The sequence below is a fragment of the Leptinotarsa decemlineata genome, unplaced genomic scaffold, assembly GCF_025532065.1.
Source record: "Leptinotarsa decemlineata unplaced genomic scaffold, Ldec_3_MD MMD2_tig00026336_RagTag_RagTag, whole genome shotgun sequence".
Classification (NCBI taxonomy): Eukaryota; Metazoa; Arthropoda; class Insecta; order Coleoptera; family Chrysomelidae; genus Leptinotarsa; species Leptinotarsa decemlineata.
Window position 1 is genome coordinate 3,840,650 of NW_027412692.1, and position 25,961 is coordinate 3,866,610.

The 25,961-nt window shown below is 35.6% G+C and overlaps 2 protein-coding genes across 5 annotated transcripts in view; one reads left to right on the top strand and one right to left on the bottom strand.

The window, feature by feature from the left end:
• brat (tripartite motif-containing protein brain tumor) overlaps positions 1 to 25,961 on the bottom strand; it is a 587,103-nt gene that overhangs the window by 50,970 nt on the left and 510,172 nt on the right. The gene's annotated exons all lie outside the window — the stretch shown is intronic.
• LOC141485754 (uncharacterized) lies at positions 13,264 to 20,670 on the top strand. The gene is made up of 2 exons (XM_074183185.1): positions 13,264 to 13,694; positions 14,316 to 20,670. Exons 1-2 carry the CDS (start codon positions 13,610 to 13,612, stop codon positions 14,747 to 14,749), a joined length of 519 nt encoding a protein of 172 aa, XP_074039286.1. The 5' UTR covers positions 13,264 to 13,609; the 3' UTR covers positions 14,750 to 20,670.

Sequence of the window (25,961 nt, forward strand, 5' to 3'; positions counted from 1 at the left end):
CTGTGGCTATCAAATGTAGGTAATCTTTCTGAGAAGAGATATACCTGCCATAGAAATTTTTTATATTTCAAGGGACTCGGCTGCCCACACCACAGTGGCGTAGTACAACTTTGCTGAATATCGGCGGAAGTAGCATTTAAAAAAATCTGTATTTACAGTTTGTTGTTTTTCTTACGGTTTTCTTCAAAAATATAAATGCCTTCGAACCGGATATAATAATGTCAGGACAGACAATTCCGTTTCCTGATTCGATAAGTTTGTTGGGGTTAAAATGGACACCAATATGTCTTGGCACAATCATGTCGCTGGAATTGCAAAGCCTGCTTCTCAAAAGCTTGGAACACTGTTCTGTTGGATGTTATGTTCACAGATGCACAAATAGTGGAAGTAATAGTGGGGGATTCTTATATGTCTGATCATACATTCCAGGTATGTATCATCAAAATTGATACTCCTGAACTGCACATAACAGATAATATAATATATAAAAGACATATTAATGAAACTAACACTCAATCATTTATTGCTTTCTTAAAGAGGGAGCAGTTGAAGGATATGGAAAAGATTCCAGGCTTCAATAACAAATTCCATACATTCTATGATACTTTCATGTTTCATTTCAACAATTCATTTCCTTACAAAAAAATTAAACCCAAACATAAAAAGAAACCATGGTATACCAGAGAACTACGCGAATTACACAATACTGTCTGTGAAATGTCTAGATTAGCTAAATCCACTGATAATGGTACTATCAAAAATAGATATATGAGTTTGAAAAACATATACAAAAATCTAAGAATTAGTACAAAACATACCTACAATAATAACAGGTTAGCTAACAGCACAAATATAATGAAGGAAAGCTGGAAAATAGTTTGAGAAATGAAGCAGGGAAGTAGGAAAGAAAGTATGACCGTTTCTGATACTATAAACTATAAAGGACAGGAAATATCAGGTATATCATGTACAGTGAATGCATTTAATGAGTACTTTGTAGATGTTCCATGCGATAAGCCAAACTATAACAATATCAAACTCCCTCCTCGTGAGTTAAAAATCTTTTTTTTCTTTACCCCAGTTACAACCACTGAAGTTGAATCAATATTAAAAAGATTATCGCTGAAGCCATGTCTTGGCATTGATGAAATATGTGGAAGAGTACTAAGTGCAGCTGCCCACGTTCTATGTGAGCCCTTAAGTTATCTCATCAATGAGTCCTTCATATGTGGGGAATATACCAATATACTGAAGCGGTCGAAATCAATACCCATATATAAAAACAAAGGAGAAAAAAATGATTTAAAAAACTATAGAAATATCAGTCTACAAAGTCAGCTTGCTAAAGTCTTTGACATATGTTGCAACAGCAGATTGATTAATTTTTTTGAATCAAATAATATACTACTGAAATTTCAGCATGGATTTAGAAGAAATAAATCTACTAGTGATAGTAGAATGAACTTACGTCCTTTGTTTATGACACGTTGAATAGAAAGGAAACCCCATTTGCGCTCTACTTGGACCTAAGTCGGGCATTTGATACAGCTCGATAAATTAGAATATCAGGGTGTGAGAGGAATAGGCAATGACTGGCTAAGATCATATTTGCATGGGAGAAGCCAGTGTATTGTGCTAAATAATTGTATATCTGATATACAATATGTTACGCAGGGAGTCCCTCAGGGTTCCGTACTTGGACGACTCTTATTCATAGTAATCATGAACGACCTATCTTACTTAGAAAAACAATCAGATTTAGAAATTGTGTTTGCAGATGACACACATTTCTGCTTAAACAACCAAACGGCTCAAGAATGTTGTGCGAGAGCAAACATAAGCGCCCAAGCATTTTACGATTACTGTCAAAACAATGGATTATCTGTTAATATTAATAAAACATTTTTTATGACATTTTTACCCAAAAATCTCAGTTACGATCCTAATTTAACTATAAAAATGAATCGACAAATAATTCAACAAATTCAATCAATAAAATTTTTAGGAGTCACAATAGACCATAAATTAACTTGGGAAGGACACATTAATAAACTGGTAGCTAAATTGAGCTCTGTTTGTTTCTTATTAGAGCAGTTAAGAAATTCAGTTAGCTACGATATTTTAAAAATGGTATATTTCGCCCATGTACAGAGTGCTTTATCATACGGTCTTATCTTTTGGGGATCATCAAGGTATGGAAATGATGAATTCATTATACAAAAAAAAATACTAAGAATTATGATAAGAGTTTCGCCTCTGACATCATGTAAAGAATTGTTTAAAAGGTCTGGAATCTTAACCCTGCCTTGTCTCTATATATTCAAAATTATCATAGATTTCAAACAACAAAATATCCCTAAGAATACAAATAATCACCACCATGAAACAAGAAATAAGAACAAAATATATCAACCATTCTCAAGGATGACTCTTGGACAAAAATCACATAGATACCAACAAATAAAATGTTATAATAAATATTTGGAATTATGTTCTGGCCAAAATAACTTGAATAAATTTAAAAGTGAACTATATGAATTTTTTGTTGATCAGGCATTTTATTCCCTGGAAGAATATTTTTCCATATGATAATTTTAATGTGAATCTTATACATTTAATGAATGAATTCTTTTTAATCTTTGTTTTACTATATAATTACTGTAATATTAAGATTTTAAACTAGTATGTAAATCCATATTTGACTAGTCTGATAAGCATTTTATGTGTTCAATTGCAAAGATCTGTAGATTGCTTTAATGATGAATAAATATACTACTACTACTACTGTTCCAAACCAGAAAACTGTACACATATCTGTAACTTTTGATGCTCATAAAGCTCAAATCAGAGCTTCTTTGGAGTATTGTTCTCATGTGTGGAGCTTCGCCCTTAAGCATATCCTGAAGCTGCTGGATTCCATCCAGAAAAGAGCCATCCGCCTGATTGGAGACACGAACATCACTTGCAATCTTGATAGTCTGGAACATCGTAGAAAGGTTGGTAATTTAACACTCTTTTATAGATACTTTCACGGAAGGTGTTCAAGTGACATGGCACATTTGATTCCACCAAGAGCGGTACATATCAGAAATACGCCACGGACTGTAACTGCTCATCGTTTCGAGGTTCAACTCAGTACACCTCAAATTTCACTGTTCAAGAACTCTTTCATTTGGAGAACTGCGTTTATATAGAATGAACTTCCCGAGTACGTTTTTCCAAATAGATTTAATCTCCAGCGATTAAAATCCAATGTGAATAGCTGTAGTCCTGTACTGCTTAGTGTGGATAAAGATACTGATTTTTTTGTTTCCCAATAAACTCTAAACTGATACAGTGAAAATGCACATTACTTAAAAGCAAAACAAAAATATAGTGAACGGTTGCCAATGACACAGCTGAAAAAGGGGTAAAATTAATCCAAGGCTTCAGTTCTTGTTTGACAAATGACAAAAAACAACGACAGTTTCTATTGTATCGGAATATCGGAAAAAAATTTCTAACCCTTCAAAAGCCACCTGATAATTAACTGTAAATGCAAATAATAATAATAATAATAACTTTTCTCTTTTATAATGCTTTATTTATATTTCGAATAATAAAATTTTGAACATTATTTCTTCTTGCTTTTTTATACCTTTATGCTTTCATTTTCTCCTGAATACATCAATTTGGATTGCACTGTATTTACCTTGAAAACAGTTTCAACTACTCCATTTTTATGTGCAATCTAGAAAATAAATAAAGCAAAATCCGGAAACCTTATGTCATTAAATTTTGCAATATTGTTGAGTATTTTATAAAAGAAACCCATTTTTATGAAAAGTTAAAGCTTCAACCTTGACGAGGAAGGGATTAACCTTAACCAATAGAGCTGAAACTTCACCAATCTCATTTCTTAGACAATTGGCAGCTTTTAGGAGTGTCCCCTCAAAAAAAATTCTAACATTGATTTTTGGTGACCATCCTACCGTGCAGTCTCGGAACCCGATCTGCGTCTTTTCTATCGGCTTCGATGTGTTGATCCACACAAAAATACGGTAGTCAATGAAATTAGCTTCCTTAGATTGTTTTCTCTGCTGTGGCAACGTTAAGACGCTACTATAGTGGCACAAATAAGTGAAGAAGGTGGGTCGTAAACTAAATACAATATTTCCGCTCTCGGGCAAACCAAATTACTTACGTAATATGTGAGTAGCTTCTTTTCTAACTGACCCACTGTTATTAACCGATACATAACTGGGCGATCGCAATGTTGTAAGCCAGTTGTTGATTTGATAATGAGAATGAATGTCTTTGAAAACATACGTCAATGAACGATTCCCAGCAAATATCGCACATTTCATATGTATAACTTGATTTTTTCTGTCTACGCAGTACAGACAATTTAAGAACGCATGTTAGAGACTACGTAGAGTTGAGAAATATATTCGAAATTGTTGGAAATTCAATGGAAGTTTAAACTGGAATGTGGAATAATAATAAACCAAACAAACTCGAACAAAGATAGATGCGTGATCAAACTAATTTTGACTGCAATCGGCTGGCGTAATTCATTGTCACAGTCTCTGAGTCAGTTACGTTTTAATGCTTGTGGTATATACATATACGGTATTTTATAGTTTTAAATTCATGAAATGTAAAGTAATGTTACGACTGAAAAATCTGCTAACTTGTGTCGCTATACTCTGTACAAGCAGCCTTGTCTGGAAGATCACGTGCACTATGCATGCTAACGTTTTGGGGCACTTCGTTGCTTAGATGGACAGAATAAATGTGATTATATCACTTGTACTTGTAACTATCGTTATTGCAGTTTCATCTCAAGGACATTTTCAAACGAATACAATAAATTGAAACAATTCTCACTGAATAGTTTACAAAATCGCAGCAGGTGTTTCATTAAATAACATCTTTTACAGCTCTGTCATTTACAGCTCCAGTCATTTTAGGTTTTTTAAACATCAATCCGCGGAAAAATTCCTAGTGAGCTGAATTTTGGTATGCACCTTCATTATGGCGTTTCAATGAAGATGTGAAAAATCGACATTGATATCGTGCCGGCTAAAAAAGTTATAAGGGTTAAAATGTCACAAAACTCAGTTTTTCGTGAATATTTCGCGATCTATGGCTTGGAGGTCAATAAAGGTCTTAATAAAAATTATTCCTCAAGTTAACCGTTTTCGGACTAGAGCGCTGAGAAAGCGAGTAGAATGCACTCACATAGGGTATTGTATACCCTATACATATAGGGCGTCAACTCTTTTACTTTTTATCAATGTATTTAAGTTTTCTTAAAACTTCTAAGTTCTACTCGGGCGTTTTGTGGTCAAAATACTGTTCTCATTTTTGATTGTTACTCCGATACCAGTAAAAATATCAAAGCGCTGGAACAACTAAGACGATCTGCAGCCGTTTCTAAATTTTGTGAAGTGCACTTCAATGAATCGATGGAAGAAACATTTTTATCTAGTCGATTTAACAAAAGAAAATCAATTGAAAAAGTTGGTATTTCTACAAGACAATCACGTGATGATGCTGAAGACTTAATAATTGAAACAGCAATTGAAAAATCAATAAATAATACTACAATTATCGTTGGAGAAGACATAGATTTATTGGTACTTCTCATAGCACGCACACAAATACTTGATCAACCTACATCCATTTTTTTTAAGAAACTAGGGAAAAACAATGTTGAAACAAAAATTTACTCGACTGAGAGCCTCAACAAGTATTCACACTGCAAGAAAAATATTCTGTTTCTACCGGATGGGACACACAACTTCAACACTTTTTGGGAAAGGAAAAATTAAAGTCATGAAGATGTTTGAAAAAAGATCCGATTTACATAATTCTGCAGAAATATTCCAACAAGAAAATTGCGCTCGAGATGCCCTTGTCAATGTTGGAATACATTTTCTACTAGCAATGTACGGTGCTCCAAAATCAGAAAATTTAATTGACAATTACAGATACTGCAGCTTTGCTAAACTAACAAGACAAAGCACAGCTGTGAAATTTCAATTATTTCCACCCACTTCTTCAGCAGCTCAACAGCATATTTATCTAGTCTATTATCAATTACAAACCTGGCTAGGAAAAGAAATTGATCCAGAACAGTGGGGTTGGAAGTTGAAAAATGATATATTACAACCAATAACAACTTTATTGCCACCAACACCCGATGATCTACTAAACACAGTCTTTTGTAATTGTACAAAAGGTTGTGGCGGCAAATGTGGATGTAAAAAAATTGGATTGAGATGTTCTAAAGCTTGTGGACATTATCGTGGTCAGTCATGCTTTAATGCAGAGTCCACTAGTGAAGAAAATGATGAAAATGTTGATTTAAATACAGCGATAAGTCCACTCGATGTTTTGTCAGCAAATTTTGATGAAGTTGAAATCGAGGATATCGACGAAGAATGAATATAAAAGAAAATTAAATACACATTTTTTCCCTATTTTTCAATGTACAAATAAAAAATTAGTGAGCATAAAAAAAACCTTTTATTACAGTTCATGGATTACGCCTACGGAGGAAACCATGTAAAAAAAACGCGCCTTGCATTCTACCTCAAAGGTGGTACGGAAACGAGGCATCATCATAATGTAGTCGCTTTCTCAGCGATCTAGTGCGAAAACGATTGACTTTACAGAAAAATGAAAGAGACATTTTTTGTAGATAATCGTATGAGGAATAATTTTTATAACGTCCTTTATTGACCTCCGAGCCATAGGTCGCGAGATATTCCTGAAAAACTGATTTTCGTGACTTTCGACTCTTATAACTTTTTTAGCCGGCACGATATCAATGTCGATTTTTCACATCTTCATTAAACGCCATAATAAAGATGTATACCAAAATTCAGCTCAGTAGAAATTTTTCCGCAGATAAAATCTTAAATAACTGGATTAACTGAGTTTTGCAGTGGATGTTGTTGATTTTATTAAAATTACTGACCGCTGTGAGGAGACACTGTCTGAAATAATCATTTGAAAATCTAAGTTGTAGAACAAAATAAAAATCCCTTGGGTCAACAGAAAACAAAATTCCTCCGAACTGATTATTCCATTTAATAATTTTCTACCTAACTCACCTTTTCGATTTTAGTATAGTTACAGAAGATCTTATCTGTTTAAGATAAATACATTCAGGCACTTCAATGTCACTTGAGATTGTCCCTTGAAACATTTATTAACCAAATATTTGAATCTAACGGTTTCTTCGGAAGGAGCAAAAGAACAAGATAATTATGCTTTCTTTCAAATGCCCTATTCGAAAGTTTCCACAGCCTCTTTAAGGTTATTATTCCCTTCTGAAAGAATCTTGTTTGTGGTGTTAAAAACTATTAAATACCTTCGAAGTATTTTACCTGCGATAAAACTATGTTTATACAACATAGGGGTGTACGTAAAATAGGTGGTGATACGTGTAATAAAAAGTGATTTGTAGGCCTACTTAAAATTTTTGCAGACTTTTACTACTCATGCAACGGAGTAACAATTACAGAGTCTCTCGAAATAAGGGCTTGAAATGATACGAAAATAAAAAATTCCAAAAATACTTTGCTGAGCTCCCCTAGGAACATGAATTTCAGCTGTCACTCAAAATTTGGAAGAAAATGTTGTAAATTTTGTTCAATTGATGTTCTAGAAAGGGCAAGGACACTTCACTTGTCTTTTGAGATTACAAATTATTTTTAAGAACTGATAAAGGTTAAGGGATAATCTACCCCAAACTGAGAACATTAGGAAATTTAATTCATAAGTGTCTTCATAAGTCTTTAACTTCACAAAAAGAGATGAATAATACTGGAGTTTTTTCCCAACACCAAGCCGTTATTTTAACACCTCGGCCCGTGTTTCGATCACCAAGTGATCATCTTCAAGAGGAAGATCAAAACCAGTTTTGATTTTCCTCTTGAAGATGATCACTTGGTGATCAAAACCTCTTGAAGATGATCACTTCGCAATCAAAACCAGTTTTGATCTTCCTCTTGAGGATGATCATTTGGTGATCGAAACACGTGTCGAGGTGTCAAAATAACGGTTTAGTTTTGGGAAAAAACTCCAGTAATATTCATTACTACACCAAAGATTCCAAACAGTGCATCACAAGTACAAAAAGACATGACAAAATTACCCTTATAGGTTACATATCGAATAAAAAAGCAAACAGAGAGTTCTCTAAGTTGCTTTTGATATTCAGACTGAACGTTTATTCATTCATTTATGAGTTGAACCCCATTATGAAAAATATATTAACTTAAATAGAAGGCTGCTGCAATGAGAGACGTAAATGAATGAATGTGTTTTCGAGAAATATTCCAGTTGCACCTGTATTTGCTATGTTCAAAATTTTCTCACAGATCATATCGTTACATTGTTATTGTCGAACAGAATGAATCATCTTCAGCAATAAGGTATTCGGCGAGTTGAATTTTTAGAATTCTGAAACAAATTATTGAAATACCTTCACCGACTCATAGATTAAAAAATTGGATATAGATACCTAATATATTTTTTTGTAAATTTTTTATGTAAAATAGTGAATTTTGATTTCAAGACAAGATCAAGACAATTTTTATTCATTCAACACTTTTTTGCTAAAACATTTAAAAAAATTTAAATTAGAAATAATAAATGATATTTACCGGATCCTAGATTTTATTTTAAATAACAAATTTAGCACTATTCGATTAAATCTCAACTAACATTCTCTTCACTCTGACTTCGGTTCATCCAATCTAAAATACTATTACTTCCACATTCACTTGACGTAGAACATTGAAACTTGCTTCGATCAAGCACCCCTTGAGAAAACTCTTTGTCAAATAATATCCCATGCTTTGCTTTTTTAAGTGTTTTTTAACCCAGACGTCCCAGAATTTTTCATTTAGAAAAAACATTTTTATTATGTTTTTGAAAACATGCTACATTTGGCTAATTTATCATTTTTGTTTTTGCCATTGGTAACGGTGTCCACCTCAATTTGAAAAAAATCACAGAATTTTTTTCTGCCTGTAGTGCCAGTATCGGCTCTAGTACTACTAATACCACTATCCTGCATTGATACATGCTGCTGCTTTTTCCTTTTGCTGCTACTGTCGCAGGCAGACAGTCTCACTGGTTTCAGTTTTGTCATTCTCAGTATTCACACTCCCATTAGTAGTTGCGTTAGTCTCACTGATTTTTTCATATTTACTTAAACCGTAACGCTTACGTTTCTGTGAATTGCTTTTTGGTAAATATTTTAAGCTAGAATCGGAGCCAAATGACTCAGCAGACATACTATTTACTAAAGAGTCAGTGTCACTCATGGTAAAAAATGGGAGATAATTTCAATATAATGTACTTTTTATCACCAATATTAACAAACTCGCATCAGAAATATAACCGAAACCGTTACAGACTACCATTTTGTAATATTATAATTACTCAACTAAACGGGATAAAGCATGCAACTGCACATCAATTTTGCGTTCGGGAATCACCGGACCGGGTAATGACGAAGTTTCAAGATCTTGAAATACTGCTTGAATAGGAAAATTTAACAAAATTCTTTTGCGGATTGCTGATTGGGAAAGAGTTCAGTCAAGATCTATTGATATAACTTTAGTAAAGATATAAGTGGCGCTTTCGTTGCGGTACTAACGGTTGGAATATTAAACATGAGCGAAAATTGGGTGCGACGAGGGTGTACGTGAAATGGTAAAATACTGAGAATTTCTGAAGAATCAATGTTGTTATTCAAGAGTTTGTGCATGAATATCATTGCTGATAATTGGCGTCGCTATAGATAATATTTTAAATTCATGTCGTAGATCCAAAGACCTTGTTGAGTTATAGTTTGGCCACCTGTGATATCGCTTAAAAATAAATACCTCAAGAATTTGTTATGAATTTTCTCTAGATCTTTCATATATGTTTGGTACTCCGCAAACCAAATAATGGAAGCAAATTCCAATTTCGGTCTTAGCAACGAAAAATAAAGTAATTTAATAATGTCTATATTAGAGAATAAAGAAGTTTGTCTGATTACAAAACCCAACATTTGACTACCAGATTTCATAATATTTCGTATATGATCAACAAATGAGAATTGTGTATCATACCTCAATCCAAGATCTTTGGTATCAGTTTTTCTTTCAAGAACCACACCATCAATCTCATAACTAAATATGATTGGCTCCTTTATGCGAGTTATTGAGATGACTGAACATTTATTAAGATGTCTAAGATGTTATTTATATCCCTTTGCAGATATGTACAGTCTCGGACTGTTTGGGGTGATTTAAAGAGATTCAAATCATCAGCAAAAAGAAGACAATCCGAATATTTCAGAGTTGATGGTAAATCATTGATGAAAATTATGAATAAAAGTGGACCTAAATTTGATCATTGTGGTACACCTGACCTACTAGCTGGAAATTTATCCGAAATTTTTCCATTATGTTTGACAACGAAAAACCGAATTTGAAGATACTTTTTCGTTAGTTCTAAAAAGTTTCTTGCTTTTCCATTAGAATATTATGATGAACCTGATCAAAAGCTTCACGAAAATCAGTAAAAAACGTCTAATTGAGTTTTATTAGTCAAAACATCGAATGCTTTATTACTGAATTCAAATAAATTTGTATTGATAGACTTTTGTCTCATAAATCCATGCTATCCAGGATAAATATTTGATTTGATGATTAAATTAAATATGTGCAGAAGAAGGGTTCTCAACCAATCACCACATCCTTTCGAAATACAGGGTGATTCAAAAGTACTTTGACAAACTTCAGGAGGTGATTCCTCACAATATTCTAATATGAATTGTCCAAATAAATAAATGTCCGGAAACGCTTCGTTTCCAAGATACAGGATGTTGGAATTTAATTTTTATTTTCGTTTTTTTCAAATAACTTTTGAAATACTGAACTTAATTAAACGAAACTTGGTAATGGGAGGTTTTTGAGGTGTCGAATTCGAACCTGATGTTCTTATTGCTCTTACTCGTAGGGGGCGCCACCTACACGTCTTTTTCTTTTTAAAGATTCATAATTTTTTTGGGCGTACTTCTAGCACATTTTTCAGTAAAAAAATCGATTCCTCTATCATATCTACGTAAATAAGCTACCCTTGTTACTAGTCGCTGTAAGCAACCGTTTTCTAAATATTTGGACTTGAAAACTTCAAGTCGATTATTCGATAATCGATGCATGTTGAAGTTATTACGAATATTTTGCTTTTTTCACAAGAATGCTTTGGAAATGAATTTGACGTTTTACTCGTTCGAAGAGGTCATTACTGTTGGGTACGTTGCTTTATGACATCCTTAAGCGAAATAGTTATTTTTGTATCAAGGGTGCATAATCAGTATTTGTTTTAATAAAATTTGCAAGAAATGTCAACATTTTACTTCAGGAAATTTTGAATATGTAGAATAAACTAAAATAAACGAAACTAAATTGTATTCTAAATTGTATTCTAGTCATTGAATCTCGTACCCGCTCAAAAATTATTGGTGTGTTTCTTATTGTTTCACAGGCGTCTACTATTCGGTTTCTTAGATCTTCCTCGTTCACTACTGGAGTCTTATGAACTAGTGACTTCAAATGTCCCCAAAAATAAAAATCTATCGGGTTTAGATCTGGGGACCTTGGTGCCCACGCCTGGTTAGGTTCTTCTACACCCCTACCGATCCATCGATTTGGATAGACTGTGTTAAGGAATTCCCTGGCTACAACGCTAAAATGGGCCGGAGCCCCATCATGCATAAACCACATGCGGATACGAATTTCTAATGGTACATTCTGAAGTAGTCCCGGCAATTCATTTTCTAAAAAGTGCCTGTAAGTTGCGCCATTCAGTCGGAGCGGAAGAAAGAAAGGACCTATCAAGTAATTATCAATTATTGCCGTCCATACATTTACAGAAAATTGATACTGATAATGCCTTTCACTAACTGCGTGCGGATTTTCGAGAGCCCAAACATGGTTGTTATGAAAGTTTGTGATAGCATTTCGGGAGGAGTTTGCCTCGTCCGTGAAGAGTACATATCTTAAATATTGAGGATTTCCAGCCAATTTTCTCAATAACCATTGACACATAGTAATGCGTTGGGGAAAGTCTCGTGGCAAAAGAGCTTCTACCCTTTGAATGGTATGGATAAAACTGTTGATCGTGAATAATTCTCCAAACTGTGGACTGAGTAGAATTGACAGCTTCAGCAATTACTCTTGTGCTTGTTTCTGGATTCTCCTCGAGAGCGTTCAAAACAGCTTCTTCCAATTCTGGGATTCGGACTGCTCGTGGTCTTCCAATAATATCAGCTGCCCTCTTAAAGCTACCCGTTTCTGCCAAACGACGGTGGAGACTAGCAAATGTTGGAACTGAAGGCAGTACTCGATTAGGAAATCGCTCCTGGTAAATACGTCTTGCTTCGCGCGCATTGCCATCCGCAAGGCCATAAACGAAATGCATATCGGCTAAATGAGCATTATTGTTTAAATAATCCATTTTTTCAAAATACGTGTTTTCTACTTCTACTTACGGAAACTTCAACAAAACGTCTAACTGTCACAAAATATGTAATTACCAAAACTACTCACAAACGTCAAATTTATTTCCAAAGCATTCTTGTGAAAAATGTAAAATATTCGTAATAACTTCAACATGCATCGATTATCAAATAATCGACTTGAAGTTTTCAAGTCCAAATATTTAGAAAACGGTTGCTTACAACGACTAGTAACAAGGGTAGCTTATTTACTTAGATATGATAGAGGAATCGATTTTTTTACTGAAAAATGTGCTAGAAGTACGCCCAAAAAAGTTATGAATCTTTAAAAAAAGAAAAAGACGTGTAGCTGGCGCCCCCTACGAGTAAGAGCAATAAGAACATCAGGTTCGAATTCGACACCTCAAAAACCTCCTATTACCAAGTTTCGTTTAATTAAGTTGAGTATTTCAAAAGTTATTTGAAAAAAACGAAAATAAAAATAAAACTTCAACATCCTGTATCTTGGAAACGAAGCGTTTCCGGACATTTATTTATTTGGACAATTCATATTAGAATATTGTGAGGAATCACCTCCTGAAGTTTGTCAAAGTACTTTTGAATCACCCTGTATAAGGAGGGATCCCATCAGTACCCGCTGCCTTCTTGGGTTTTAATCTTTTTAATGTCTCATCAAAATCGCTATTAGTTATCGAATGTACTGTAAAATATTCGTTACAAATCCTACCATCATTCAAAGTATCATAATTATATGTCGCTACCTCAGAGCAACAGTGGGACATCTTCCATTTTTTGTGTTTTAAGATTATGATGGTGTTCAAGTATATTGCAGATGTAGATTTCAATGCAACAGTGGGTTTTCCAATAACTCTAATATTAAACCGAATAGAAAAGATATCCTGGTGTAACACTCCATTGATTTTTAATTATATTTCAGTTAAACAGTGGGATATCTGAGTTGTCTCAGTGTTGCCCTCGTATTCCTCTGTGCTTTTTATTTTGTTTATTCTGTTTACGTCTACTCTTGTGTTTCTTTCTCTAACGTACCGTATGTTTTTCATTGATTAGCACAATCATTAATTTTGTTTTGTTGCCATGATTTCATCTAGAACGTTGAAAATAATGAAGAACTGTAGAAAATTGGCCGATAAAGATGAAACAAGAATCAAACTTATGAAAGGTAAGTGCAAGTTTTACTTGTAAAGTAGGTGTTACATAACCTAAGATTTAAGAATGTATCCTTACTGATGTTAATTAATCCAAGCTAGAGCGATGGAAAAAAGTATTTTCACAACACGTTTTTATGAATAACTGGTTCAAGGAAACAAAAACTTCGCTTTCTTTTGCAAAAATGAAAAGTACATTGGCTCTTCAGTAAAATAATTTTTTCGTGAGTCGCGGCACACAGTTCACTTCTCTTTGGCATGATAATTGTCTAATGACTGAAGGAAACTGATTGAAAGATTAGAGAATACTGGTAATAAACGATTAGAGATAAATTAGTAAACAAACCTATGGACACAGGAGGATTAATGCAAAAGTAAACAGAAATTGTGAGTCAAAGTAGACCAAGTGTGCAAATACTTTTTTCATAGTGCTTTTATTGTTTAAATTTTTTTGTTTCATTATGAAGTCGTGTCATTTATTTACGAAAGGTTTTTCTCATTTTTAATAAATGTACTTTTCATTTTTGCAAAGGAAAGCGAAGTTTTTTGTTTCCTCGAACTCATTTATTCATAAAAACATGATGTGCAAATACTTTTTTCCATCACTGTATTTACAATACCATTCAATTTTTCAGATGGTGAAATCAGACCAGGACTACTGGATGTTGGTGATTCTACTACTACGAGACCTCTAGAGCAAAGTAAAGCAGTGCCTGATATGTCTGGTGAGCCAACATGCAGTACTCTAGCATGCAATCAACCGGATGATATGTTCCTGGATGAATTTATTCAAAATAATAACTCTGCTGAGCAATCGACAACCACTGAACAAATACCAAGTACCAGTAACATCGACCATGATTACAGTTTGAGAAGTTTAGACTTGGAACTATTACAACCCATGAAAGTAAACAGTGAATTGGATTATTTAAATGATGATAACCCTGATAACATTGATTCAATTGAAGATCTTTTTTATGACAGTGATAACGATCCAGAATATGTCCCGGACTCAGAATCTGACAGTAGTGTTAGAGGTGATGTTCCTCAACAGGATTTACCTGAGTAGTTGTTTACAGCTGATTCTCGGCCTCCCCCCACCACTATGACGTATTAATTGCTTTTTTTATTGGTTGTTGTTTGGTGAAGTTTTTTTGTTGTGCAGTGAAGTCAAGGCGTTGTGACCTTGAAGTGTCTGGTGCATGGATCGTTCAGATTTTTTTTCATATGAGATTTTGTGTGTTTATGTGTGTGTGTGTGTGTGTGTGTGTGTGTGTAGGAGAATGCACGGTACAGGGTTTCATCATGTGCTTGTTTGTCTATGTACAAACATACGTCTGCATACTTCGAAGATCCTCCAAGTAATAAATGCTCCATCGGTGTGAGGGTACCAACTTAGTAGTGGAGTGACGTCACAGCAATAACCGTTCAACGGCTAGAGAGCGACATGTTCACTCCACGACGTGTGGCAGAGTAATGCGTATTCATCGGTCTGCCCTCACCTCTCCCGAAGCGATGAAGGTTCGCTCTAGCCCCGCTATCGATGGTGACACAACGGCAGCCGAGGACCGTTTGCCTAGCGTCTACCCTCTCCGAGACCGCAACGACCACTGCTTGCTCGTATATCGACATCTGTTATCGCATTCAGTTGGGAGGTAATCTTGGCGCATGTAGTTGAGAAGTGGGGTTGGCTATGACGTCTTGACAGGTCCTATCAGAGTGTATTTAAGAAGCGTACGAGTGTTGGCTATGTCAGTTTACATCAAGTGAGTTAGTGAGAACTATTATATAAAATGTATTCCTGTGACTGTGGTAAATCTTTCACTCGTAGTGATAATCTTCGTCGGCATCAGCTCCAGAGTTGCCAAGGAGGGCCTGCAGTGAAACGGGTGAGAGTGGATAATGCAACACCTATGTATACGTGCAATTGTTGTAATGTGACAATTCCTATGAGCCAAGTGAATTCTCACCGAAGAACCATGAGTCATAAAAATAATGCATGTGTTCAATTGTCTGACGGTGTTCAAATTATAACGAATGCATTCAATTGCCGCATTGCTACATACAGGGTGGAGAGTTCGATTGTAACCAGTGACTACATGTCATTTTTCAATAAGATTAGGCAGAAGGTCATTGAATTACTGGAATCAGCCATCAGGATCCATAAAAGCATCAAGGTGAATATGGAAGTTTTTGGGAATTATATTCTTCAGACTGATGATTCGAGGGACACGAAGTCATTTAATTCCCAAAATAAAATAGTGGACCAATCTTCAGATTTGAATGCTGTTTTTGATGGATTCCGTGATGTAATTGTGGCTCAAACGACTGAGTTCCAGGATCGTGACTCAGGTATTTATTTTTTAAAAATTTCAATAAGATTGAATAGTAATATTTTTTTTTTATAATTCAGGTTGGACTTGTGAAAAAATATTGTTTCTCGAGGTCAACATTAATAAATACAGTCCACTGGAAGGACGTTCATATGTGAAGCTGCCTCAATGTATTCAATGGAAGAAAGCTGTTGTGAATGTTCGTAATGAAGATCAATATTGTTTTGCTTGGGCTATAACATCAGCATTATATCCTGCAGATAGTCGAGTGTCCGAACTTACGTCATATCCACATTTTTCCACTGTTTTAGATGTCACAGGTATGGATTTTCCGGTTAAAGTTAATAATAAGAGTATCGAAATATTCGAAGATAGGAATGATATTTCAATTAATGTTTACGGTTTAGAGAGTACATTTGAGAAGGGTAAAATGAAGTATGAAGTGATTGGTCCATTGCGATACTCACAGAGAAGACTCCGGAGACATGTCAATTTGTTGTTTATAACTGATGACTCCGGTAATGGTCACTATTGTTGGATCAAAGATCTTTCAAGATTAGTTTCTAATCAACTATCAGCTCATAGACAGAAAAAATATTTTTGTGACGGATGTTTGATATATTTTTCTGATGAGAGATTGCTTTTACGTCATAATATGTATGATTGTAATCACATTAGTACCACAACACCAACTACTAATTTAAAGATCAATAAATATGGTAGAATGGTTGCGGAAAATAAACTAATGTTTGAAAACTTTGAGAGGCAAATGAGGGTGCCATTTGTAGTGTATGCTGATTTTGAATCAGTGCTTAAACCGATTCATGTGAATGAGCCAAATCCTGGAAGTTCATACACGATTAAAACATTCAAACATGCCCCATATTCATTTGCTTATTTGATAAAGTGTTCATATAATGATGATTTGACAAAATTTGTTACATATAGGGGTGTAGATGCAGCTCAGAAATTTGTGAGTAGCATTGAAGATGATTTGAAAGAGATACATGAAAATCATCTCAGAAACCCTAAACCAATGGATACACAAACTGTCGAAGAAGAAGAACAGTTTGTTGCAGCCAGAACTTGTGGTATATGTAATAAAGCATTTACTGATGGTGACGTCAAAGTAAGAGATCATTGTCATGTCACAGGAAAGAAAAGATCACATGCCGCTCACTCGAAATGTAATTTAAATTTCAAAATACCAAACTTCATACCTATCATTTTTCATAATTTAAGTGGTTATGATTGTCATTTATTCATAAAAGAATTGTATAGGAATAAAGAGAAAGTTGATGTTATCCCGCAAACTAAAGAGAAATATATATCTTTCACGAAGCATCTCTTTACACACAGCTATACCGATAAAGATGGTGTGGTTAGGAAGAATTATCTCAAAATGAGATTTATCGATAGTTATAAATTTATGACTAATTCGTTGGAGAAGTTGGGTGCAAACTTGACCTCCGATCAATGTTTGGAGATGCACAAACATTTCCCACAAATTGAGAAATTCAATTTGATGAGACAGAAAGGTGTATTTCCATATAGTTTTGTTGATGACATTGACAAATTGAATTATCCATTACTTCCGACAAAAAATCAGTTTTATGACACACTCAATTGTGAACATATATCGGAAACTGATTATGATAGGGCTAGAAATGTTTGGAATTTATTCGAGTGTCAGAATTTGGGGGAATACTCTGATTTGTATTTGAAGTCGGATGTATTGCTACTATGTGATATTTTTGAAAATTTCCGCACCACAAGTTTAGAGATATATAACTTAGATCCGGCACAATATTACACTGCACCTGGATTATCATGGGATGCCATGTTGAAGTTCACTAATGTTGAATTGGAATTACTAACTGACATTGATATGATTCACTTTTTTCAAAAAGGTATACGAGGTGGAATTAGTCAATGTAGCGAGAGGAAACATATAGCAAATAATAGATTTTTACCCAATTATAATCCCAATGAACCTTCCACATTCATTACATATTTAGATGCAACAAATCTATACGGTCACAGTATGTCACAACCTCTACCAACAAGTGAATTTACATGGTTGACACCAAATGAAATTCTTAATCTTGATGTGATGGATGTGAGTACTGATAGTCCGTATGGGTATGTATTTGAAGTGGACATTCATTATCCACAAGAGTTGCATGATAAACATTCTGACCTTCCATTTTTAGTCGAAAAAATAATACCACCTCGTACACAATCGAAAATTCCCAAATTAATTCCAAATTTGAATGATAAAAGAAAATATATTGTTCATTATAGGAATCTACAGCAAGCTGTCAAAAATGGATTGATTGTAATGAATACACATAGAGTATTGAAATTCAAACAATCATGCTGGATGAAACCCTATATAGATCTTAATACTGAAATGCGTAATAGGTCTAACAACAAATCTGTTAAAGATTTCTATAAACTAATGAATAATGCGGTGTATGGAAAGACAATGGAGAATGTAGATAATCGAATTGATGTTAGACTCGTTACACATTGGGAAAATATAAAGAAAAATATAGGTGCCAGCACTCTCATAGCCAAACCAAATTTCAAAAATTGTTCAATTTTCACTGATAATTTCGTTGCCATTCAATTGGGTAGAGTGAAGGTTCATTACGATAAACCATTATATTTGGGATTTTCCATATTAGAATTATCTAAAACAGTCATGTATGACTTTTTCTATGGATGCATCAAACAACACTTTGATGAAAATGTCTCTTTACTTTACACAGATACCGACTCGCTCATTCTTAAAGTAAACACAGAAAATTTTTATGAATTCATAAAAACTAACATAAGTAGATTTGATACATCCAATTACAGTATAGTTAACCAATTCAATATTCCAGTAACAAGTTCAGTCTTGGGTAACTTCAAAGATGAATTTCCAAATGATCCAATCATGAGTTTTTATGGTACAGGTGCTAAAGCATATTATGTGAAATCTGTTGATGGTGAATTTAAGAAAGCCAAAGGGGTTAAACGATCTGTAATAAAGAATGAATTGACATGCGAAGATTATCAAAAAATCGTCGAACAAGGTGGTATGATATTCAGAAAGATGAATTCATTTAGAAGCGTGTTACATGATATGTATACTGAATTAAAAAATAAAGTTGCATTATCATATCACGACGATAAACGATTTATCATTCCGAATACTACCCACACTCTTCCTTGGGGTCATAATGATATTGAATTTTATGAAAACGATCCAAATGAGAACATTCGTTGGATAAGTAATATTATTCAACAATCACAATCTCAGGAGACTCCATTGGATCAATTGATTAATTTATTATCTGCCGAGATCAATGATTGAAATATCATTCAATATCTTCAAAACCGGAAAATTCAATATTGATATTTATGTAGCCATTTATAATTAATAATATATGATAGAAGTAATGTGATATTAATGTATTATGTATGTATGTATATGTATTACTGTAATGAATATAAAATGATTAAAATTTTATTTGTATTATTTCTATTTCCCTAATCAATTACTGCAATATATAGTATAATGTAAATGACAGAAATATCAGTTTGAAGAGAATCATCGTAGAGTGCACAATGTCTAAAACAATCGATAAGTTTGGTAGAAAAAGAAAATGGGGTGGTAATGTCATTCGAGGTCCTCCTGGGAATGGTTTTAAATTAACAAAAGATGGTCATTATGACATGCAAAGGAAAATATTGAAAAATACAAGTGAACCAATTGACAAGAGTGATTGTGTAACTGTATCATATCTTGAGGCGGAAATTAATGGAGCAAAGGAAGTTATACTTCTAGCCCTACAAGCTGCAATACAATCCACAATAGGCAATATTGCTCGGGACGCCCGGCAAGCATTTGACGATAAAATTGCAGAGGCTCGGATAACTTTCACTCGTAAATTTGACAAACTTACAAGTGATGTAGACATAAAAATGTCTGACATAACAGCGTCTACAAATAAAAAATTTGATGCTATGTCAAACATAACAGGGACTACAATGAAAAAGTATGATGTACTGGAACAGAGAGTTGAAGTATTGGAGAAAAACCATAAAGAAGTTTTGGAGAGAAACTATAAAGTCAGGCCATCATCATCAGGTGGACTGGGATATCCAGGACTGAACATTAATCCAAATCATAGAATAATACAACCAAAACCAAAACCAACTGATGATGTATTAATGGAACCAACATGGTGAATGTATTCCCTCGTTAGGTTAGGTTAATAGTTACGTTAGGTTAGCTGCATAGTTACGTTAGGTTAGGTGTTAGGTTAGTATTCCCTCGTTAGGTTAGGTTAGGTTAATAGTTACTGTAGGTTAGGTTAGGTTAGGTTAGGTTAGGTTAGGTTAGGTTAGGTGTTCGGTTGCATAGCGGTAGGTTAGCGTACTAGGTTAGGTTACGTTAATACATACGATAGGTTAGGTGTTCGGTTGCATAGCGGTAGGTTAGCGTACTAGGTTAGGTTACGTTAATACGTTAATACGTTAGGTTAGGTGTTCGGTTGCATATTATGTAACGAACGCGCGCGCGAAGAGGGCGTAGATGTCTCTCCAGATGTCCCGCCTACCTGGGGCCGGAGGCCCCACCCACCTGGGCGGAGCCCAGGCAGTGGGCGTGGCCCGTCAGGGCCACGCCCCCCCCCCCCGTCGCCACCAACTTTTCGGATACCCCGCCCCTTTCCGAAGCCCCGCCCCCTTTCCGAAGCCCTGCCCCTCCCCTCCCCGAAGCCCCGCCCCCGACTCCCAACATTTGCGCATGTACACCCCTACCCTCATCGCGCATGTGCGCTCCCACCATTTTCCCACCGCTCACGCATCGAAGTCGATACCCTCCGGAGAGCACTCCACAACATTCAGTTCGAGAAGTCATCTCATCGAGAGCAGTCCACTCCACAACAAGGCAGTACGTTCCAACGACCAACTTGATATTTGAGTAAGTACATTAGGAATGTTATTTTTTATATCAACTAACTTTGTATTATTTCTTCTTTTTCAGAATGGCAACCAATACACAGGAGGTGAATAATGCTGTGGCGTCTATTCTGCCGGTGTCCGCTGACCAGGAGGAGGCAGCATCTTCGAGAGCGGTGACGGTTGACCAGCCAACCACTTCGCGTTCGCGAGTTAGGTGCAGATCTTCTAGCCCTGACTTATTCGAGGAGGAGGAGGAAGTCAGGGCTGTGAAGAAGGTTTGCCAACGACCTGCAGCAAAGGTTGGTCCTATTTCAAAGTACCGAGCTACTTGCAATAGGACTAATCCTTATGCAGGTAGTTTTTCGACCTCTCGTAAGAGGGCCTCCACACCAGCAGCAGCACCAGCAGCAGTGGAAATTCCGAGGAGTCCTTCTCCGGAGTTGGTGATATTGTCGCCGTTGGTGACGCGACTACCACCGCTGCCAGCGACACCGGCGGATCCTGAGGTGTTGGTGCCACAGCCTATCGGAGAGGTTAGTGAAAAGATGAGTGTTTTTCTGCAGAGATGCAAGAAAGCAGAACGAGCTGCCCGATCTAGCGAGGCCGCGTTGGTTACCATGAAGCGACAAATGGCTGAAATGGATAACCGACGGAGGGAACTCCAAAAGGAAATGGCCGAAATAGATCGGAAGTATGCATCTCTGCAGGAAAGGTGTAAAGCAGAGACCTCTTCGATAAAGCTGTACAAAAAAATAGTGACAGTTATGGACACTCTTTTTGTAGATGAAGTGTAAATATAAGATTAGTTTTAGGTTAGTTAGGAGTATTTAATTATGGTAGTTTTAAGTTTATATTTGTTAAGTTTATATTGAATAAAGGAAAAGGAAGTGAAATAAAGGGTGTACACTGTTTTTTGGTTTGTTACACATTGAACAATGCGATGGTTGGAGCATTTTTCTTCACTTCCTCTTATTATTATTATTATTTTTTTTATTTCAATTCCAAGTTCTTCTAGACAAATACCTCACATCAATTTTTGTGTTCTCTAATCACTTGTAAATAATTTCATGTGAAGAAAATTTAAAAAATAAAAAATAGACATGTTTCATAGTGAAATCGACAAGTATATTTCATTTGTATTTTATCCATTCAAGTATCTCTTTCATTGAATATGTCTTATGTCACTTTGCAATTTACCCCTACTCATTGAATATGTCTTATGTCACACTACAATTTACCCCTACTCAATGTTCCACTCCTCTCCCACTCCCTCTCGAAAGTATAAAAGTAGAAATCATCTGATGAAACATTCAGTTGATCAGCTAGCATCGAGATGGAACCCGATTCAACCTCCGAACCCTATAGCTGCCCGGATCAGGGGTACAACTTCAATTACTGGGATAACAGCCAGGTACAGGTTGTCTCTTCCACCACGGAACCCCACAGTCCGCCATACGAATACCGGGATCACGACATCAGGATGCAAGTTCAACATGTCACTGGCAGTGACGAAGGACACTTGGATGACTCGGAATATCCAGATCCTGACGGATGGTGGGACCCTGCTTATGATGACATTGTCCCAATGAGTAGCGACGACGACGATGATGACGACGACGACTCTGGTGATGATGCTGATGACGAGCTTGACGTTAGACGTCCTCCACCATCCCCTATCCTCATCGAGGATAGTCCTCCGCCATCCCCAATCCTAATCGATGATGATGTCCTCAATTCCGATGATGACATATAATCATCTACTCGTCCATCATTTCCTTTCCTTTCCTTCCACGGAGTACACACTTTTTGGTTGGTGTACACGAGGCACTGCGAGGCTGGGGCAGTGTCTTCCTCCCTTCCTCTCCCTCTTATTAGTTTTTTTTTCCATAATAATCACTAGAATTTCTCCTAATAATCGCTCAGAGTTTCATTCTTGATGTTTTCGAATCTCAAACACTGTTCTACATTTCACCCCCTCCATTTCATTTCTTCCAATATAAATATAGCAACAATCCCAGTTCTATATCATTCTTCCACAATGTCGAGTACAGGACCCATCCAAGTACATGAAATAGATTCAACGTCTGATCATTTGAGTACAACCTTCGCTCAATTTCTGCAGCGAATCTATGATCTTCCTGATGATTTCGCAGAACGAGTGGAACAAGGTATTCAGGACGACATAGATGCTGTTGACGATAATAATGCGGATGATGTGATTAGTATATCATCTGATTCAGCTGATTATGACGACGACGACATCATGAGTATATCATCTGATTCAGATGACTACTATGAGGATGATATCATTAGTATATCATCTGATTCAGATGACGATACCATAATTATTGTTTCTGATGATGAGGAGCGTTAGTCCATATCATTGCATGGATTAATAAAAAAATAACAGCCCTTTTCAGGGCTACAATTAAAGACTGAAACAATAAAAAAAATAGCTCTTTTCAGAGCTACCATTATACTTTCAAACAGAAACAGATTCATACCATTGTTAACATTATGTTAACATTATAATCTCAAACGAAATATATGTATGTGAAAGTATTCATCATTATATGCATATGAATGATTGACAAATGCCAACTTCAACTTTCATTTAAAGTAGTACTCATCATATGCATAGATATTCAATGACTATCAAATTCCAAATTTCGACTTTTCAGTCAAAGTAGTAATTTATTTGTCATATAATGTATAGATATTCAAAGACTAACAAATAGTAATTTATTTGTCATATAATGTATAGATATTCAAAGACTAACAAATTTCCAACTTAGACTTTTATTAGTCAAAGTATTCATTTGTCACATAATCTATGAATACTAATACAACTAACTACTGTTTGTGTGAATAATGTAGCCCTGAAAAGGGCTGTTGTTTTTTTTTTGACCAGTAGGTCCACGGTTATTGTGCCACAGGTTGGACATTATTACATATAATACATGTAGATACTCGGGTGAAGTTTGTTAGTGGCCTCTCGCAAGCTTCACACCAATTCTGTCCCATTTCCATAATTGAGACAGTGTTGTGGGTGTTGACATGGGCATACCACCCTCCATTATTGTTTCTATGCGAATAAAACCGAAAGCAGCACCAACATAGTTTTTTGTTCTCTCCATCTATTGTGCTGATCAATACGTATGCATCCAATGCACAATACAAATCCAAGGGATCTTCCAGTGTCTCACTGACATTGAGTGTTCGCATACCGATCCTCATAGCACCATCACCTTCAGTTGTGTCAGCTTCTATCCCTTCATCATCTCCTTCTTCATCCATGACCCTCTCAAACTCCATCACGTCATCATCTTCGTCGCTTTGGTTGGCCTCGTTTTCAACTTCGTCTATCTCATCTTCATCGACTCCAACATCTTCTGCTTCAACTATTACTTCCTCTAGCGGAACATTGACATCCTCATCATCTGATTCGTCTATCCAATTGTTTTCATCAACAGCAGCTATTCTATTTAATGCAGCATTTATTTTTGCAGAATTCATCTTGTTGTTGTTTGCTCACAGTTGTAGAGAGTGAATGAATGAACTCTAGGTTTGCAAGTCAACTTATATAGGAGGTGTTGCGACTCCCACTTGACTCGTTTAGAGTGGAATAGTAGGAGAAGTTATCCCACTATACTTCCACATGATGTTGATTTGTATAAATAGAGATCGTAGGTATAGGAGAGAGCATTCAGAGTTTCTGTAAGTCATCTCTTTATATTTCTAATCGAATTAGTAAAATGCCGTTTCCAAAAGAGTGGAATGAAAAACCAAAAGTGTGTGTCTACCCAATGATGATTGCAGGGGCTATTGTGTGCTACTTTTGTCAAATAAGTAGACCTAAGGATTCAATCAATCCATGTACTGGTATGTGTAGTGATTGCGTGTTGCGGATTCAACTATCGCCTCCTTCTCATCCACCGAAGCGAACAAAATCGGATTATCGTCAACAACAGTTACAGTGTCTGAAGTGTTCCGAACCTATAATATTTAACAATATAGGTATCTGTAGAAATATTTGTGGTACCTGTGCTGCCGTTCCAACTCCACTGCAACGTTGTTTGCGTTGTGATACATATTCCATGAATTGTTGGAATCATGTATGCAATGCATGTAGAAGTACTTGGGATCTGTGTGAGAAGGTTGGTCAACTCTACCCCAATAGGAGAATCCATTTTTTTCAATGTTGGTGTTTGACGCACGAGCAACAACTATTGAGGAATAGAGTCAAAGAACGTTCCACATCCACAGAGACATATTAACATTTTTCATTTTTTATTATCGTTATTGTCCTCTATTATTAATAAATATATATATATTTTGAATTTATTTGTATTATTTTCTAACATTTAAAAATACATGCATGCAACACAAAGTTTTCCTCTTAAATGACAAAGATTGTTACATGCGTGAATAGTTTAGTGAGAGAGCGCATGTGCCAGTTGATGAAAGAGCGCATGCGCTAGTTTATTTTCTTCTATAAATGGTGAGGTCTCAGTAACATCATCACCTTTCCTATCCACATTCTATTGCTATCACATATCATTCCTCAGACCTTAATAATCATGAGCTCTATGCCGCTATTGATTGCTGAAGATGGTTCACCACTTGTTGATATCAATCAGACTGATTTTGAAAATATTCCAGTATTACATTTATCGAGTCAAGATTCGATAAATGATTTTGATATTAACGACTTCGTTAACTTTGCAGATGTGCCAGAACCAAATGAGCAAATTATTATTGAAAATCCGATCGTTTCGCAATTATCATCACTCAAACACTCTTCATCTACCCTTCCTCTTGGTGTTGATAAGAAATCTAGAACAATCAAGAGGAAGGTTACTAAGGCATCTTCATCGATTGTCACTGACTTCAAAGAAAAGAAAGAATCCAAAAGTGTTGTGCGACAGAAAAAACCCGCAACGAAAAGTGACAGATCGAAGAGGAAGCCAAAAGGTACTCCTAAAGAAA